This window comes from Misgurnus anguillicaudatus, chromosome 1, assembly GCF_027580225.2.
Source record: "Misgurnus anguillicaudatus chromosome 1, ASM2758022v2, whole genome shotgun sequence".
NCBI classification, from domain to species: Eukaryota; Metazoa; Chordata; class Actinopteri; order Cypriniformes; family Cobitidae; genus Misgurnus; species Misgurnus anguillicaudatus.
The window spans coordinates 23333895-23352500 of NC_073337.2; the positions used below are offsets into that span (position 1 = coordinate 23333895).

General features: G+C 36.5%; 1 protein-coding gene and 1 long non-coding RNA gene across 3 annotated transcripts in view; one reads left to right on the forward strand and one right to left on the reverse strand.

Moving 5' to 3' along the window:
• Positions 1-18606, reverse strand: part of exoc4 (exocyst complex component 4) — a 222905-nt gene that overhangs the window by 183572 nt on the left and 20727 nt on the right. For both annotated transcript variants that reach the window (XM_073868399.1, XM_055190558.2), the window contains exons 5-6: positions 17902-18002; positions 11717-11954 (exon numbers count right to left, since the gene is read on the reverse strand). In XM_073868399.1, the coding sequence (XP_073724500.1) occupies positions 11717-11954; positions 17902-18002 (339 nt within the window). The remainder of the gene's footprint in view (positions 1-11716; positions 11955-17901; positions 18003-18606) is intronic.
• LOC129430795 (uncharacterized) lies at positions 7373-10814 on the forward strand. Its single transcript, XR_008639656.2, has 4 exons — positions 7373-8194; positions 8460-8606; positions 8781-9346; positions 9562-10814. It is a non-coding gene; the product is annotated as an uncharacterized lncRNA (long non-coding RNA).

The following is an 18606-nucleotide window of genomic DNA, read 5'->3' on the forward strand; positions in this document are numbered from 1 at the left end:
ATTCCTTCCTTCCTTCCTTCCTTCCTTTTTTCTTCCTTCCTTCCTTCAGGATTGGATCAGTCTGATTTGTAAATGAATCATTTAGATTCATGAATCATTAACCGATTCCTTCCTTCCTTTTTTCTTCCTTTCTTCTTTCCCTTCTTCCTTCCTTCCATTCTTTCCTTCTTCCTTTCTTCCTTTCTGATTGGATCACAGTCTGATTCGTAAATAATTCATTTAGATTAACGAATCATTACCCAATTCCTTCCTTCCTTCCTTCCTTCCTTTTTTCTTCCTTCCTTCCTTCAGGATTGGATCAGTCTGATTTGTAAATGAATCATTTAGATTCATGAATCATTAACCGATTCCTTCCTTCCTTTTTTCTTCCTTTCTTCTTTCCCTTCTTCCTTCCTTCCATTCTTTCCTTCTTCCTTTCTTCCTTTCTGATTGGATCACAGTCTGATTCGTAAATAATTCATTTAGATTAACGAATCATTACCCAATTCCTTCCTTCCTTCCTTCCTTCCTTTTTTCTTCCTTCCTTCCTTCAGGATTGGATCAGTCTGATTTGTAAATGAATCATTTAGATTCATGAATCATTAACCGATTCCTTCCTTCCTTTTTTCTTCCTTTCTTCTTTCCCTTCTTCCTTCCTTCCATTCTTTCCTTCTTCCTTTCTTCCTTTCTGATTGGATCACAGTCTGATTCGTAAATAATTCATTTAGATTAACGAATCATTACCCAATTCCTTCCTTCCTTCCTTCCTTCCTTTTTTCTTCCTTCCTTCCTTCAGGATTGGATCAGTCTGATTTGTAAATGAATCATTTAGATTCATGAATCATTAACCGATTCCTTCCTTCCTTTTTTCTTCCTTTCTTCTTTCCCTTCTTCCTTCCTTCCATTCTTTCCTTCTTCCTTTCTTCCTTTCTGATTGGATCACAGTCTGATTCGTATATAATTCATTTAGATTAACGAATCATTACCCAATTCCTTCCTTCCTTCCTTCCTTCCTTTTTTCTTCCTTCCTTCCTTCAGGATTGGATCAGTCTGATTTGTAAATGAATCATTTAGATTCATTAATCATTAACCGATTCCTTCCTTCCTTTTTTCTTCCTTCCTTCTTTCCCTTCTTCCTTCCTTCCTTTCTTCCATTCTTTCCTTCTTCCTTTCTTCCTTTCTGATTGGATCACAGTCTGATTTGTAAATGAATCATTTAGATTCACGAATCATTACCCGATTCCTTCCCTACTTACTTTTTTCTTCCTTCCTTCCTTCCTTCAGGATTGGATCAGTCTGATTTGTAAATGAATCATTTAGACTCATGAATCATTAACCGATTCCTTCCTTCCTTTTTTTCTTCCTTTGTTTCTTTCTTCCTTCTTTCCCTTCTTCCTTCATTCCTTTCTTCCATTCTTTCCTTCTTCCTTTCTTCCTTTCTGATTGAATCACAGTCTGATTTGTAAATGAATCATTTAGATTCATGAATCATTACCCGATTCCTTCCCTACTTACTTTTTTCTTCCTTCCTTCCTTCCTTCAGGATTGGATCAGTCTGATTTGTAAATGAATCATTTAGACTCATGAATCATTAACCGATTCCTTCCTTCCTTTTTTTCTTCCTTTGTTTCTTTCTTCCTTCTTTCCCTTCTTCCTTCCTTCCTTTCTTCCATTCTTTCCTTCTTCCTTTCTGATTGGATCACAGTCTGATTCGTAAATGAATCATTTAGATTAACGAATCAATAACAGATTCATTTCTTTCTTCTTTCTTCCTTCCATTCTTTCTTTTATTCTTCCTTCGTTTTTTTTCTTCCTTCCTTACCTGTCTTTCTGCTTTTCTTGTTTTTTTCTTCCTTCCTTTCGTCCCTTCCTCTCTTCTTTCCTTCTTCCTTTCGGATTGGATCACAGTCTGACTCGTAATTGAATCATTTAGATTAACCGATTCCTTCCTTCCTTCCTTTCTTTTTTCTTTCTTTCTTACTTACTTCCTTTCTTTTCCTTCCTTACTTCCTTTCTTCCATTCTTTATTCTTGCTTTCTTCCTTCAGGATTGGATCACAGTTTGATGCATAAATGAATCATTTAGATTCATGAATCATTAACTTATTCCTTCCTTCCATTTTTTCCTTTCTTTTACTTCCTTCCTTCATTTCCTTTTTTCTTCCTTTGTTTCTTTCTTCCTTCCTTTCTTCACTTCTTCCTTCCTTTCTTTTTCTTTCTTCCTTCCTTCCTTTCTTCTGTTTTGATTGGATCACAGTCTGATTCGTAATTGAATCATTTAGATTAACGAATCATTAACCGATACCTTCCTTCCTTCCTTTCTTTCTTTTTTCTTCCTCCCTTCCTTCCTTCCTTCCTTTCATTTTCTTCCTTCCTTCCTTTCTTTTTCTTCCTTCCTTTCTTTTTCTTCCTTCCTTCCTTTCTTTTTCTTCCTTCCTTCCTTTCTTTTTCTTCCTTCCTTCCTTACTTCCTTTCTTCCCTACTTCCTTTCTTATATTCTTTCATTCTTTCTTTCTTCCTTCAGGATTGGATCACAATTTGATGCATAAATTAATAATTTAGATTCATGAATCATTAACCTATTCCTTCCTTCCTTCCTTTCTTCTCTTCTTCCATTTTTTTCCTTTATTTTACTTTCTTCCTTCCTTCCTTTCTTTTTTTCTTCCTTCCTTCCTTCACTTCTTTTTTTCTTCATTTCTTCCTTCAGGATTGGATCACAGTCTGACTCGTAAATGAATCATTTAAATTCACAAATCATTAACCGATTCCTTCCTTCCATTCTCTCTTTCTTTCTTTCTTCCTTCCTTCCTTCCTTCCTTCTTTCTTTCCTTTCTTTTGTCTTCCTTCCTTTCTTCCATTTCTTGCCTCCTTTCATCATTTATGTCTTTCTTTTCTTTTAAATGCCATGCTAGCTTCTAAGGCTATATATTAATGGCGAGAAAATATATAAAGACTATACTAGAAAAGATGTTTACAATTAATTTAATCTAAAAATCATAGAACTATGTTTGGATTAACTCGAATAAAAACTTTCAAAAGTATCGACAGAATAAAAAAGGTTTCTTATAGGGACAAAGGTAATACAATCTAGTATTACATGTTTAATAAACAATGAATTCTGATAAGATGAACATTTTGAAGGATTTTCTCCTGGGAGTAAAAATTTAGGTGTGATTTTTAAATGTCCTATTCTTCTATTCCTATGTCCTATTCATGATCCCAACAATTCTCAAAACAGAAATTATGTTTTTCCCAAAATCAGGATTTATTTCATGCAACTTATTATTTAGACACTGATCCCATTCTGATTGTCATTTATTTCTGATGTATTGATTTATTGTTGTTTTAAGTCTGTGAAAGGTATAGGACACGTTACTAATTCTGTGGATAATGCTTCGTTGGCCGCATTGTCTGCTTTCTCATTGCCAGCAATTAATCGATTACTTAAAATAAATTTCTGCTTGTGAAAACCCAGCTAGTCATTTTTGTGATTTACTGATTTCTACATAAAATCATCTTACATAATGTAAAGAACATGCTGTGAAAATATAACCTTATAATCTTTAATATTGACTGAATCAGATTATGTCAAGTCTATATGTTAAATCAATAATTCACCTAATCTCATAGTTTATGAGATTACAGTATGAGACTCAAATGAAACTGAATTTCACAGACAGGGTCACAAATCTTATGATGTATACACTCTAAAAATGACTGGGTTATTTTTAAGCCATGTTGGGAAAAAAACACACACCGCTGGGTTAAAATTGACCCAATGCTGGGTTGTTTTAAACCAACTGCTAGGTTATTTTAAATCATTCAGCCATGGTTGCATAATAACAACCCAACATTGGGTAATTTTTAAACCAGTACGTGTTCTGTCCAATATTTACCCATTTTTTGGTTAAAAATAACCCATCCATCTTCAGAGTGTATTTTATGGTGTTGCAAGCCTTAAAGCTTGACAGCCACAATCTTTATTGATTCTTAAAGAGTGTTCATTATTTTCTTAGAAAAAAATCTATCATGTATTGTGCTTCATCCACGAATAAAAATCAAAGGGGTTGGAACAATTTTTTTTAAGTGATCTGCACCTTTAAAATCGCAGGGAGGTGTAAGACAGAAAGACAATGACCCTTTACTCATTCACAACGTATAAACACTCATTATACAGCATGACACAGCAGATAAACATGTTTTCATTCACGGTAGGAGTCTCCTTGAAAAAAAAACATACCTGAAAGCCCACCGAATCTCATTTACACAATCATTCAGACAAAAGGGCCATTTTGCATGACAGATAATCCATAAAGCAGCATAGCATTTACTGCATTTATGTATAATCTTAGATTGTTTATCTTCCACACGCACATCATAAGATACACATTCAACTGTGAACTCGAACGCAAGAGCAACATCCTCTTTCTGCTGAGGTTTCCATAGAAACGGAGACCTTTCCTCAACTTCACATTATCACAGACACATAGAGGTAAAACACTGGAATTGCTCAATGGTTAAAAATAGGAAACTATTTTACACAGATCACTTGAAAGTCATCAGGTACTGTAGCATAAATCCCTGGCGAGGGTGTGATCATATAACGAGGAATTTTACTTGATCTTAATTTACAGGGAGAAAAAATCTGAAAAATTAACTAGAAGGAGCATTTAAAACTAAACAGTTCATCATTGTATTTCTGCAACTTTGTGACATCTATCCGTTAAATGCATCATCAAATGACCACATTTACCTGTATACATCATTAGCTATGTTTACATGCACAATATTTTGTCAATCCGACTAAATTTAATCCAATTAAAATTACGACAGTACAGTTTGTGTTCGTTTACATGTACATTCTATATTATCTGAACCAAACATCTGCGCAAGCGCACAACCAGGGTTGCCAGATTCACATATCAAAACCAGGCCAATAGACATCCAAAACTAGCCCAAAAGCATCCCAATGACTATTCACAACAACTCTGCAGAGGACTTGGCAACACTGCACACTGTATCTCTCATCAAGATCACGTTTTATCTCTGGATAAATGTACAAAGTCAAAGTTGAGTTGTAGTTGTTCCTAAGACGTTGTACAAGACGTACAACCATTTTATTGCTTTATGTAAAGTTATAAAAGTGCATAAATGTTGCAAAATGTACAGTGCATGACCCCATAACCTTAATAATGCATGTTGCCATTGCATGTTTCTGTGACGAGAATCATGTGATATGTAAATAAGACGTGAACTTAAGCACAATTCTTCTGCGCATGTGCACAATGTATTTTTGCATCTGATTGATGAAATAGTAAGATTCATGCTTTTAAATGTGTACTTTTCTTCTGATGATCAGATCACAGATCGGACTACACCACCCCTTTCAATACAATCGCAATTTGCATTCGATCGACCTCAATCGTCTTAATTAAGATGTTACATAAAGGCTTTTCAATTCGATAAAGCCATCTAGCCTGGCTAACACCAGACCAGTCTCATAGAGAATGAGACGTGGTCTGGGAACCATGTGCTTATTTTCTCGCATTTGAGGCGTGGTTTACAAATGCCCAGAGCCGTTTATTGGGGGCTACGAATGTCTGTACGTAGCTCATAGCCAATCGTTAAATTATACCAGATGGCGTATGTAGAGCGACATAAATTCAAACATAAATGACTTTAATCGGCTCGTGTGCACACAGCTGAAAGCTATGCAACTAAACCGGTAGCTGTATATTTTATTGAAAAGCAACACAATTTAGTGGCACTGTGACAACCACAATAGGTAGGCTACAGGCATAATGACAATATTATATTAATAAATACCACTTACCATTTATAAGTTAATTGTATTTCGTCGACGACGATGCCTAGCAGGCTGGTCCTATAAAACTCTGTGGTTATCATGTCTTGCCATATCCAAACATCCTTCTTGGATATGAAATTGTTTAACGCCAAAAGTTGGTCTTTTTAAATAAACTTGCGTTCAAAACTACTTAGAACATTATCTAAAGCTGCATTGAAAAGTAACTTCGCGTCTGTTGCCGTGTTATAACAAACAACAAAGCTGCTTCCGTGTGTTGCATAGACGTCATCATTGTCTTGCTGCCCCCTCCCCGTTCTGTGATTGGTTCCCTATTTCAGGGGCAAAAAAGGCCCATCGTTTCCATACTAGACATGCAGCGTGAATAAATTTGCGCACAAGGCAGCATGAAGAAACCCAGGCTATAAGCCATCAATACGATTACAAATGGATTATTTGCTTGCATGTAAACATAGATATTGACAACTATTGGGTGTTCAGAATCTTGCCCGTCCTATAACAGTAACATAATAAGAAGTCGACTGACAAAAATAAAACTTTTTATAATAATCTAATAGCACATTAAACATGTAATCGTCGCATGGCACGCAGATTAAACAAATAAAATATATTTATATATTTGCATTTGGCAGACGCTTTTATCCAAAGCGACTTACACTGCATTACAAGCTATACATTTTTATCAGTACTTGTTTGAACTCATGACCTTTTGCGCTGCTTAATCCTTTGCATAATCCATTGAATCTGATAAGACCATTAGCATCGCGCCAAAAAAAAAATTGCAACTTTTAATTTTTCTGTTGGTCTTAGTACACGATGTAACTACAGAAGAGTCGAGTTTTAAGTGGGAAAAATATTAAAACTCTTTGGTTATTTTTTGGAGCGATGCTGGTGGTCTAATCAGATTCGATGGATTATGCTAAGCTGTGCTGGAGGTGGTGGCGCCGGACCCGGGGATCGGCTGAGTGGATTCCAATACTGTGAAAATCAAAAGTTTAACTCTGGGGAGCAGGAAAATTTGCATATTTTCAAAAAAATGTCCCTTTAAAAAGATTTTTTATTTTAAAGTTATTCATTTAAATGTTTTTATTTAACCATAATTTTTATCCCTTGCAATTCCCACGAGAACCACCAGGGGTTTGCGAAACCCAGTTACAAAGGTCAAAAACTCCTGAATAGTTTGGATGCAAGCCATAATGGTAGCAAAAGTAATGCATTTTAAGATGAAGACACACTGAACACCAAATTAAGAATTAACAATATAAATGTAGCACATTTGAAATTTACTGGCTCTATGTTGCACCTGCAATGGTAAAAACAAGCGCTTTAGTTTTAACAAAGCGTCACATAAATTCACCCTGACCTTAACAGTTTGTGTGCAGCATTTCAATGCAATCTGTTTTGAGTACCTGTCACAGTGTAATACAGGCTTTGCAAAGAGGCTGTTATTGAAGGAAGTAAAAAACTATAATCGACACGACAGCAAACCCAGCCGGAGAAAGCACTCAACGCTGTTGGTCATTTCGCAGCAACTGAAACTGTACAAATTTCTAAGCATTGAGAAAAGGTGGAACAGAGAGGCGAAATAATGAAATCGAAAAAATAAGATATGACCCATTTAAGAGGAAACTGAACCACTGTGTTTAAGTGTTAACAAAATGAATACATTTCATTACATAAATGTGTAGTTGTTTCAAAAGGAGATTGCGACCAGTGGAGATTTCGCTTAAAGTGCAACTTTAAGGTTACATTTTTTTGTGAGATAAATATATAACCTTGTATGAAAGTACCATATGAAAATTAAATGCGAAAGCAAAAAACATTTACAAAACTCTAAGCGCATAAATTTAGTAAAAAAGCTGAAATTTTCTAAGACCGCTCTCAAAATCCCTGTTTTTTTCAACAACGCGTCATATTACGTAGTCAGAGGCGCTCGTCTGACAGAGGCTCTACATTGGCAGTGCTGCGGTTGTATTCAGCAAAAGCAGTCGCAAATTGATGTGATTCTCCGTAGTTTCAATTTAGCATCGTCATGGTTAATAATTGTGTTAGTGGAGGTTTTTCAAACTCCAGCCTGTCAGGACAATGAGTCCACAGGTTTCTTTTGAAGAGTAAAGACCGCGCTATCTTCCGTGTCTGGGTGTGTTTAGCGCAGCACGAGGAAAGAGACGAGAGACGCGACTTCAGTTCAGCATGTGCTTCAGAAAAACGCGGTGGTGTGTATAGCGTTCACGTTAGATCGGAGGATTATCATCCCGGCAATATGATGGAGTTAAACATTGGATGCCGAAGCAAGAACCACGTGAGGCCTGTGTTTTTGCCGCCGCGAGAAAACATGAATCGATCACGGTCCGTCTGAGATGCAGCTCGAAGATAACGTGAACTATGCACAGTAAGTCTTGTTTTTTAAACATTTGCTACTACCAAATCATTTAACATAATGATTTCATTCAAGTTTCTTATAAATATGGAAATCAACTAACTGATAAGCTTAGATTGCAAATAGTATAACCATCAAATCGAGTTACATCTTATTTACTTTGTTTGCATAGCTAATTCGTAATTCGTTTTTTTGTCATGTGGTGTGTTCATGTATGTACCAAAGAAGTGACATGCTGTTATACAATTATATAAAGGTGAATCTGTTTTAATTCTAGTTGTCCAGCTACAGATGAAGATGCTTAGTATGATGAATCATCCTCTGTTGTAATGGACGAACCTGGCGATGTGTTATGAAGGAGGAAAAAACAAGAAAGACTCATCTGATGAGAAACCACTGCAAGAATCTCATTCTGTTCACACAAGTAAGACTTATTCATTTCTGTCAAAGTCAAAAGTAATGTTTTTCTTTTTATTCAGGGCTGTTGGCAAGTTCATTGTTTGCTAAAGCCAGCTGATGTCTGTTGTACCATAACCTGTATTTTTTGTTTTATATGCTATGGTATAGTAATTTTCTGCTTTTTATATACATCTCTTAGGTCTGTGCAGCATGCATGTATCAGCATTTTTGGTGACCAGTGACTTCTCTTCTGAGGGACGTGAATTCCAAATGTGTGTTTGTTGTGACGTGTGTGAACCATGTGCATCATGCCTCTTGTCACAATACGTGCCTGCTGCACACGCGTTGAAAGGGTTTATGATAAAAGAAGCACTCATGTTCACAAAATACTCGCAAGACACTAACTTGACACTAAACTGTAATTACACAGGAAATTAAGTGAGTATCAGGCAAACGTGAGCATATCATTTATCATAAACCCTTTACATGCATGTGCAGCAGATTTTGACATCACGTGTGATGCACATAAGTTTACATGACGTGCTGAACACATATTTTGAAATGACGAGCCACACACATGACAAGCTCAATGCATGTGACCAGCTTCGCAACGTGCGCCCTCGAAAAAGAAGTCACCGGCCGACACTGACCCAGATCATCAAGATGTTAAAGCTGTTTGGGCTTCAGAGCATCTTGTCAGCACCTTCTTCCACCATGTACACAATTTCTACCATCGTGAAGGCGTGGCAGAATGAGAGATTTGCAGTAAGCGGTTGTTTTTTTGTTAAAAGATTGTAAATGTTTGAACAATAGCATTGTATATCGCTTTCAAAAAATAATATAAAGCTGACTCATCACCAAAACCATCAAAACCACTTTGACTATAAATTTTTTATCAGAACTGTATTACTTTGGTGTACACTGTTAACAGGGACAAATAAATGTAATCTATTTAAATATTCTGTTCTGGAATACTCCAGGTCACCACAGGCTCTACGAGAATGCAGCACTGTCCTGTCTTCCACTACACCTGCTCCCCTCTCCAGATCCATCCAGAGGATCAACAAGGATGAAGCTGTTGGGATCTATTAATCACATCATTCACAATTTAACACACTTCAACACATTATTATAATACCCGCACATATGATGGGAAAGATACTGAAAAATTGTTAAATGTTTTTAAATGGGTCAGATTGTATATCTTTTTTTCAGTGCTACATAAATAAAACTAAATCGAATTACAAATGCAGATCTACTTGGTATATATCTGATCTAAACTTCATAAACCAGTTTTTATACGGTAAGACAATTTGTGATTATTGTTTATTGATTGTCACAAAATGGGGGTATTCAAACCATTTATAAAGTCCTCCTTCCTCTGGAACCTGTTCTTGAATGGCTGACACATGTAGGTAAGGGCGCCTGCACAGAGTTCCTTAGACACCCCGCGGATAACTTGCCTATGCTGTATTTAGTGGTATTGTCTGGAGATGGGAAAACTATTAATATTGTTAATTTGAATATTGACTAGTGCCAGCAAAAATTTTTACTTAGTCATGACCTATAGGCAACTTGTAATTAAAACAAATTCATTAAGATTGTTTAAAAACAAATTTATTAAGATTGTTTTAACATTCAAATCTTTAATTTACTGTTCATTTATACATGGATATTAAATAAATTAGTAATAAATAATCTCTGCCATAAACATACTCATTTCTACTGGCCTGGCCTGTAGCACATATGGGTTCAGACAGCTCACCTCTCCTGCGGTGATGAGCAACATCTGTATCACCTAACGTAAGTGTGGATGGATATTAACATAACTTATAAGCATTAAAAAGACATAAAGTATCAATACTATCTTTGCTATTGCATGATATATGATAATAATCTGTACAATCTTGTGATCTGAGCACAGTATTACATCTCGCCAGATCACTGATCTCACCCACACATCTGTCCTTTTCTCCTCACATAACACTTCAATTTGTCTCCTCTGACCGTTCTGTTTAATCCTGACCAGTCCCTGCACTCTTGGCTGCATAGTAAACTCATAATTGTATGGCTGTAGTTCGCCATACGAGTATGAATAAACATTTACTCGTTCCTCAGCGTCCGAAGAACTGTCATTGCGATCCAGCGTGCGCCTCTCGTGATGTCACTTCCGGTTTGGCGGTTTTTAGAGGCGGGTCTAAAATTTTCTTACAAAAATTACCCCAGAAGCCTAATTAGTGCATTTAGAAAAATATATATTTTTTAATCTATTTCCTACAGTATTTTTCAGTACTTTGAGTGAATGGGTGGTTTAACTTTCAAGTTGCTCTTTAAAGTTACCAGCATAACACTCTGCGGTTTCAAAAGAATAAACTCTATTTATTTCTTTAAAAGCAAGCTATCTGAAGAAGTCGGTGGATTTGCTTTTACCGAGGCTCACATGAGAGAGAAAAGCAGAGGGCAAATATTAACAACCATGAACGGCTACAGAGAAATAAACGATTGAGAGTTCATTTCTGCCTTGGATAAAGAGCGTTTGCTTAAGAGCCTTCATTATCCGTCTTTTTTTCTCCTGCTTTTGTTTTTCTGCGTTAAAACCGATGCTTAGACAGACACCGGCTGTGGCGCACTTTTATGGATTACACCGTTTCTGGAAATGAGTGAGGTGTGAATGCCGCATGAGAGATGAGAGCATTGATCCAGCCGGTCGTCATCGGGTAAAAAGAGAGGGAGAAAAAGCGCGAAAGCCAGAAAACAATGAAAACCAATTACACTTCAGTACAAATACCCCACAGAGTGGATCGCTTAAAAAAATTGCTTAAAGATCCTGCATGAAATCAAAGCAGAGCCTTTTTACGCTCTCAATAATTGTCCCTGTGCAATTTTTCAGCACGTGTCTCTTTTCCCAATCAAAAAGCAATGACTTCATGCTTCTATGCGACTGATGTCACCAGGGCGGCACGGGCAGATCAAAGTTTTTTAGCCAATAATATTACAATTACAGCCTCACTTTTTCCCAATCCAATAACATCCCACTTAACATTATTTTCAGCTCAGTATTTTGCTTCTGAAACATGTTAAAAGCATTGTGGGAAAACTACGATCAATGCTCCATCTCTTTGTATTGGCTTTTACCTGGGCTGGTTGTCCTGTGCCAGGCTCTCTCCTCTCTGGTAGGCGTGGTCTGCGATCTGGGTGGTGGATCTTTTGAGGATCTGCTTGAGCTCGGGCTCCAGGCGGTCCATGATGGCTTTAATGGTCTCGGGAATCTTCTTGAGTTTGGCTAGAGCTTTGATCAGGATCCCCATGAACTCGGCACTGTTTTCCTCTGGGTCCACATCCAGTTGCTCTCTCATTTCTTGGAGATCACGCACTAAACAAACACAAAAAAAAACTCTGTCAAAAAAAACTACCATTACATGTTAAACAGCAAAACAAATGGGGTGAATGATTATTTATATGCTATTGTATATGTGAATATTTAAAAATATCTTATTAACAAAGATATATGATAGAGACACATTAGTCGTAATGTCTAGCTAAGATAATTAACTTATTCATACACTATTTTAAATCATTAAAGGATTAGTCCATTTTCTTAAAAGAAAAATCCAGATAATTTACTCACCACCAAAATGTTGATGTCTTTCTTTGTTCAGTCGAGAAGAAATTATGTTTTTTGAAGAAAACATTGCCGAATTTTTCTAATTTTAATGGACTTTAATAGAACCTAACATTTAATACTTAACTCAACACTTAACAGTTTTTTTCAACTGAGTTTCAAAGGACTATAAACAATCCCAAACGAGGCATAAGGGTCTTATCTAGCGAAACGATTGTCATTTTTGACAATAAAAAAAACAAATATACACTTTTAAAGCACAACTTCTCGTCGTGTAGATCCGGTCGTGATGCGCCAGCTGACCCCACTACGTCACCGCAATACGTCATGACGTCAAGAGGTCACAGAGGACAAACGCGAAACTCCGCACCAGTGTTTACAAGCGTCTTGAAAGAGGACCGTTCCTACGTTGTTGTATGTCAACTGATACTGATTAATGTCTTTGTGTCAGTTTATTGTTTACAATGGTCCGCAAATGTGCGTTTTATATATGTAACACGTGACCTCCCTACGTCACTACGCATTTACGTTAGGTCGTGCTGGACCGGACTTTGACGAAAAGTTGTGGTTTAAAAGTATATATTTTTTATTTTTCTTGTCAAAAATGACAATCGTTTCGCTAGATAAGACCCTTATGCCTCGTTTGGGATTGTTTATAGTCCTTTGAAACTAGTTAAGTGTTCAGTTAAGTATTAAATGTTGGGTTCTATTAAAGTCCATTAAAATTAGAAAAATTCTGCAATGTTTTCTTCAAAAAACATAATTTCTTCTGGACTGAACAAAGAAAGACATCAACATTTTGGATGACATGGTGGTGAGTAAATTATCTGGATTTTTCTTTTAAGAAAATGGAATATTCCTTTAATAGATATTTATATGTTTAAAATATACAATAAAAAACCTTGGATCACAAAACCAGCAATAAGTGACATTGATTTTTATAAATCATTAGGATATTCATAAAAATCATTTCCTACCTTAAATACATAAAAAGGTATTTATCATTAGAAATATTTGTTGCTAAGGACTTAATTTGGACAACTTTAAAGGCGATTTTCTCAATATTTAGATTTTTTTTTTTGAACCCTAGATTCCAGATTTTTAAATAGTTGTATCTCGGCCAAATATCGTCATATCCAAACAATCATACATCAATGCAAAGCTAATTTATTTAGCTTTCAGATGATGTATAAATCTCATGACTCTTTTTGTCGTACAGGGTCACATATTTATATGAACTTGATAATGTGAGACTGTTTCTTATATATGTAACTCAAATAATTTGAACACACATTATATAATATGCACTAAATAATGTCATTACTTAAAGGGGACATTTACAAGACTTTTTTAAGATGTGAAATAAGTCTTTGTTGTCCCCAGAGTACATATGTGAAGTTTTAGCTCAAAAAACAATATTAGTAATTTATTATAGCATGATAAAATTGCCAATTTGTAGGTGTGAGCAAAAATGTGCCATTTTAAATGCAAAAAAGCTGATCTCTGCATTAAATGGCAGTGCTATGGTTGGATAGTGCAGATTAAGGGGCAGTACTATCCCCTTCTGACATCACAAGGGTAGCCAAATTTCAAGTAGCTATTTTTTCACATGATTGCAGAGAATGGTTTACCAAAACTAAGTTACTGGGTTGATCTTTTTTATGTTTTCTAGGTTGATAGAAACACTCTGGACCCAATTATAGCACTTAAAGAATTAGTCAATTTTCTTAAAAAAAAATCCAGATAATTTACTCACCACAATGTCGTTCAAAATGTTGATGTCTCTCCTTGTTCAGTCGAGAAGAAATTATGTTTTTTGATTAAAACATTCCAGGATTTTTCTCATTTTAATTGACTTTAATGGACCACAATACTTAACAATTTTAATGCAGTTTAAAATTGCAGTTTCAAAGGACTCTAAACGATCTCAAACGAGGCATAAGGGTCTTATCTAGTGAAACGATTGTCATTTCTGACAAGAAAAAAAAATGCACCCCTAAACCACAACTTCTCGTCTTCCTCCGATCCTGTGACGAGCCAGCGCGACCTCACGCAATACATCATCACGTCAAGCGGTCACGGATGACGTATGGAAACTACACTCCAATGTTTACAAGTGTGGAGAATGAGGACCGTTCCAACGTTGTTGTATGTGGAATGATACTAATTAATGTCTTTGTGTCAGTTTATTGCAGGGCTATTCAATTGGCGGCCCGCGGGCCAAACCCGGCCCCCAAGGTAATTTGATCCGGCCCTTTATGTAGTCTGTAAAAAAGACATCTCTAAAATAAATTTAGTAAGTTAGACAACGGGCCGTACAGTTACGAGTTGATGCGCGTGCGTCTGTTTCATGCAGCATGAGATGCAGAGCGCGAGTCACGTGATTGGTGCGAGCAGCTGTGTCACGTGATTATATTCGCGCTTTTGTCCACAAGTTCAAAGCGATCGCCTCCCCCGCTCGCGCCCGCGTCTCAAGACGCGATAGCTGACAGACAGTGGTGAGTTAAGAGACCGGACTCTATGGTTGTTTTAACTTTATTTGTTGTATTTTCAGCTTAAAACACTGCCTTTTCCGACAATTGTTGTCTATGTTTATGCTTATCCACAATGACATTAACGTTAGATAAAGGAAACTCGTTGAAACGATTTTGTGAACTAGACAAAAAGATCCTGCCGTTTCTCCAAAATTCAAAGCAGACAAAGGCTCAAATATTATGCGAGTCATCGTTCTCACACAAGAATGCAATTAAAACGAGTAACAGTTAATCGCCCATCGCTCACAGCCAGCACCTGCACCACTGTATGCGTATCATGCTGACAAACATACACCTGATTTTACTGCTCTTGCGAAATCTAAAAACATATTCTGTTTATTAGAAGGTAGCCTAATGTTTGCCAGTAATTAAGATGGCTGTTGTAGTTTAAAAAGGGCTACTGTAATAATTAGCTTTTGACAAAAACAGCATAAAACAATTAACGTTATGTTCCATATTATAAACTTTTTGTTATGTGCACTGAAGTGAATAAATGAGTTAAATTCTCAATGAGTGTGATATGGATCTTATTTACCTATTTAAATGTAGAATAAAGCTTACTTGGGCATCTTACTTATGTTGTTATGCAATTTTAAAATACAACAAACATGTCTGGATGTAGAAAAAGCCTACTTTGACATCTAACAATGCACTAATGTTGTTGAATGCAGTTTCAAAATACATTTTTGTAGAAAAAGCCTATTGTACAATGCACTGATTTTGTTGTTATGCAGTTTTAAAATACAACATGAATATGTTTAAATGTAGAAAAATTTAGTCATCATCACTGTTATATCTCCGGCCCCTCATTTAAGATACTTTTTATGAACTGGCCCCCACGACAAATTAATTGAATAGCCCTGGTTTATTGTTTAAAATGGTCCGCAAATGTACGTTTCATATATGTAACACGTGATCTTTCGGCGTAATTACACAATTACGTGAGGTCTCGCTGACGCGTCACACAGCTGGAGGAAGAAGAGAAGTTATGGTTTAAAAGTGCATTTTCTTTATTTTTCTTGCCAAAAATGGCAATCGTTTCGCAAGATAAGACCCTTATGCCTCGTTTGGGATCATTTAGAGTCCTTTGAAACTGCATTTTAAAATGCATTAAAACTGTTAAGAGTTGGGGTCCATTAAAGTCCATTAAAATGAGAAAAATGCTGGAATCTTTTAATCAAAAAACATAATTTCTTCTTAACTAAACAAAGAAAGACATCAACATTTTGGATGACATTGCGGTGAGTAAATTATCTGTTGTTTGTTTGTTTTTTTAAGAAAATTTACTAATTTTCATGATATGTCCCCTTAAATGATCAAGTGTTACTTAGAATAAATGTGTAAAAGGACATAAAATACTTATTAAATTGTAAAACCTTCTTAAATTACACAGAAGTGCACACTTCTTTCTTCTTATATCGCCCTCCCTTCTCATATGCACACTGCTTTTTAACACCACTTCATATTTACCTCTCAATAGAACACAGTGCAGGTCTAATTTTTACCATCCTCAAAAACCAATGACTGTTTAAAATGGTCTTAATGTTTATGGCAAGTTAATGGGCTCCGGTTTTTCTTTTTTCCCCAACTGTAGCTTGCTAAATAATTACTACAATTACCACAGACAAATGATGTGCAAAAAAGCTATTAGACAAAACAGGTGACAAAAGGAAAGTGTCTTCCGCAGCAGGGAAAATGCAGTCTGACGCCGTCATACTATCGCACATAAAGCACTGCGACAGCAATAATCGTGAGGGCATTGAAAACTGCGACCAGTCCAGGAATAACTTATGAGTGTGAATTAGAGACGGTTTTACCTGTTTAAGCAAAATGGTGAGTTAGTGAGATAATTATAAAAGGAAAGATGTACGGATGAAAACGACTCTGAACTGTTTAAACTGAACCAGTGTACTTATAATAATAATAGCATTGGTGTTTGTCCGACGTGCGATAGAAACAGACAGCTGTGGGTGGGTCGATGGGTCTGATAACAGTCTCAGAGCTCAACAGTGGAGTCGCCCCACACAGGAGATCAAGGATAACAAGGCGCGCACCCCCGCTGCGTTGACAGTTCTGCATGATTAATAACAGGAGAGAGTATCTCATCTACACTGGTTAATATGCTTATTGAAACATGATGTACTGAGATCATAAAACCTTGGAGTAAGTGTCAGCGCATATGTGTGTGTGTGTGTGTGTGTGTGTGTGTGTGTGTGTGTGTGTGTGTGTGTGTGTGTGTGTGTGTGTGTGTGTGTGTGTGTGTGTGTGTGTGTGTGTGTGTGTGTGTGTGTGTGTGTGTGTGTGTGTGTGTGTGTGTGTGTGTGTGTGTGTGTGTGTGTGTGTGTGTGTGTGTGTGTGTGTGTACGATGTACATATAAGAAATCGAGAATACAACTATAAATGCAAGATATTTCTTTTTTGTCCACTGTCATAGTTTCACCGGTCAGATGTGTCCAATTGATTTGGAGGAATTTTTGAACTTTAGCAGACAATATAGAGCCGTATGGCACTATCACAAAATAGCTTTCATATTGAGGCCAGCCACTGTTTCCTTCGGTAAAGAGGAGGAGAAATCATTAAAGGGGACAGAGAATGAAAAACCATTTTTACCTTGTTTTTGTTGAATAATGGTAGTCTACCCACATTCACAAACATAAAAAAGTGCTAAACATGCTTAACATCTCAGTCTCATAGAAATTCCTATTTTAGAAATTTTAGTCAGCAAGAAAAACGGCCCAATCTGAAAAACTGATGCTTATGACATCACAGGCATCTCACTGCCCCTCCACTTTAAAATAATTGGTTACATTTTTTGAGTGGCAGCAAAGTCAGCCAATCAGTAATAAGATTGCAAGTTAAGCCAGTAGGGGGAGCCAAATAGGTGCAAAACCACTTGTTTAAAAATCCCCCACCCTAATAGAGCTATCTGAGAGAGGTTTTTAGGAAGCTTCTAAGCCATTACAGACCCAAACAAAAAAAAATTGTCTACATGTCACATCACAGAACAAGGATAAATACTCCGTTCAATGTCACCTTTAAAATTCAAAGTTGAGCTTGACTTAACTGAAGAACCAATATTCATCTTACATAGTTTTTGTCTTTACAGCAAACAGATCAATTTTGTTTTTACTGTCCTATGTATTTTGTATTTTGGTGGCTCTTACTGCTGGATGTTCCTGGAGTGCTGAACTGTGAGGCTTCTGTGAGCTTGCGTGGAGTGGACAAACCGCTGACATCCAAACCAGACGTGTCCTTCGAAGCAGACCTGAAAAAATGAAAGCAGGTACTGTTACTACCATCATCACTATGGTAACCATTGTCATAGTGACAGATGCCACCTCGAATCAGGAGACGATGTTTAAAGATTCACTATCATGGTTCTTAGATAACCTTATAAAGCTTCAGTGAATGTTCAGTGAATTATCACCAAAACTATTGCTATTAAAGACAGCAGAGAAACACTGTCTACTTTTTGCCATGTTGGGATGTCACTCAAAATTACAGATAATTGAGAGGGAAATCATTTTGATTTAATCCTGGGTGTGAATTTGAAAACAGTTTCACCTGCTTAAGCATAGATAGACAGATGAATAGGTAAACAGACAGACAGAAAGACATACATAGATACGACAGATAGATGGACAGATATACAGACAGGCGAGCAGACAGAAACTGTAGATAGATAGACAGACAAACAGACGGAGAGAGAGAGTCAGACAGACAGACAGACAGATGGACAGACACTGTAGATAGATATAGGTATATATCTATATATCTACAGTAGACAGACAGACACTGTAACACTGTAGATAGATAGACAGACAGACAGACACTGTATCAGCTATAGATTAGCTATAGATATTATAGTT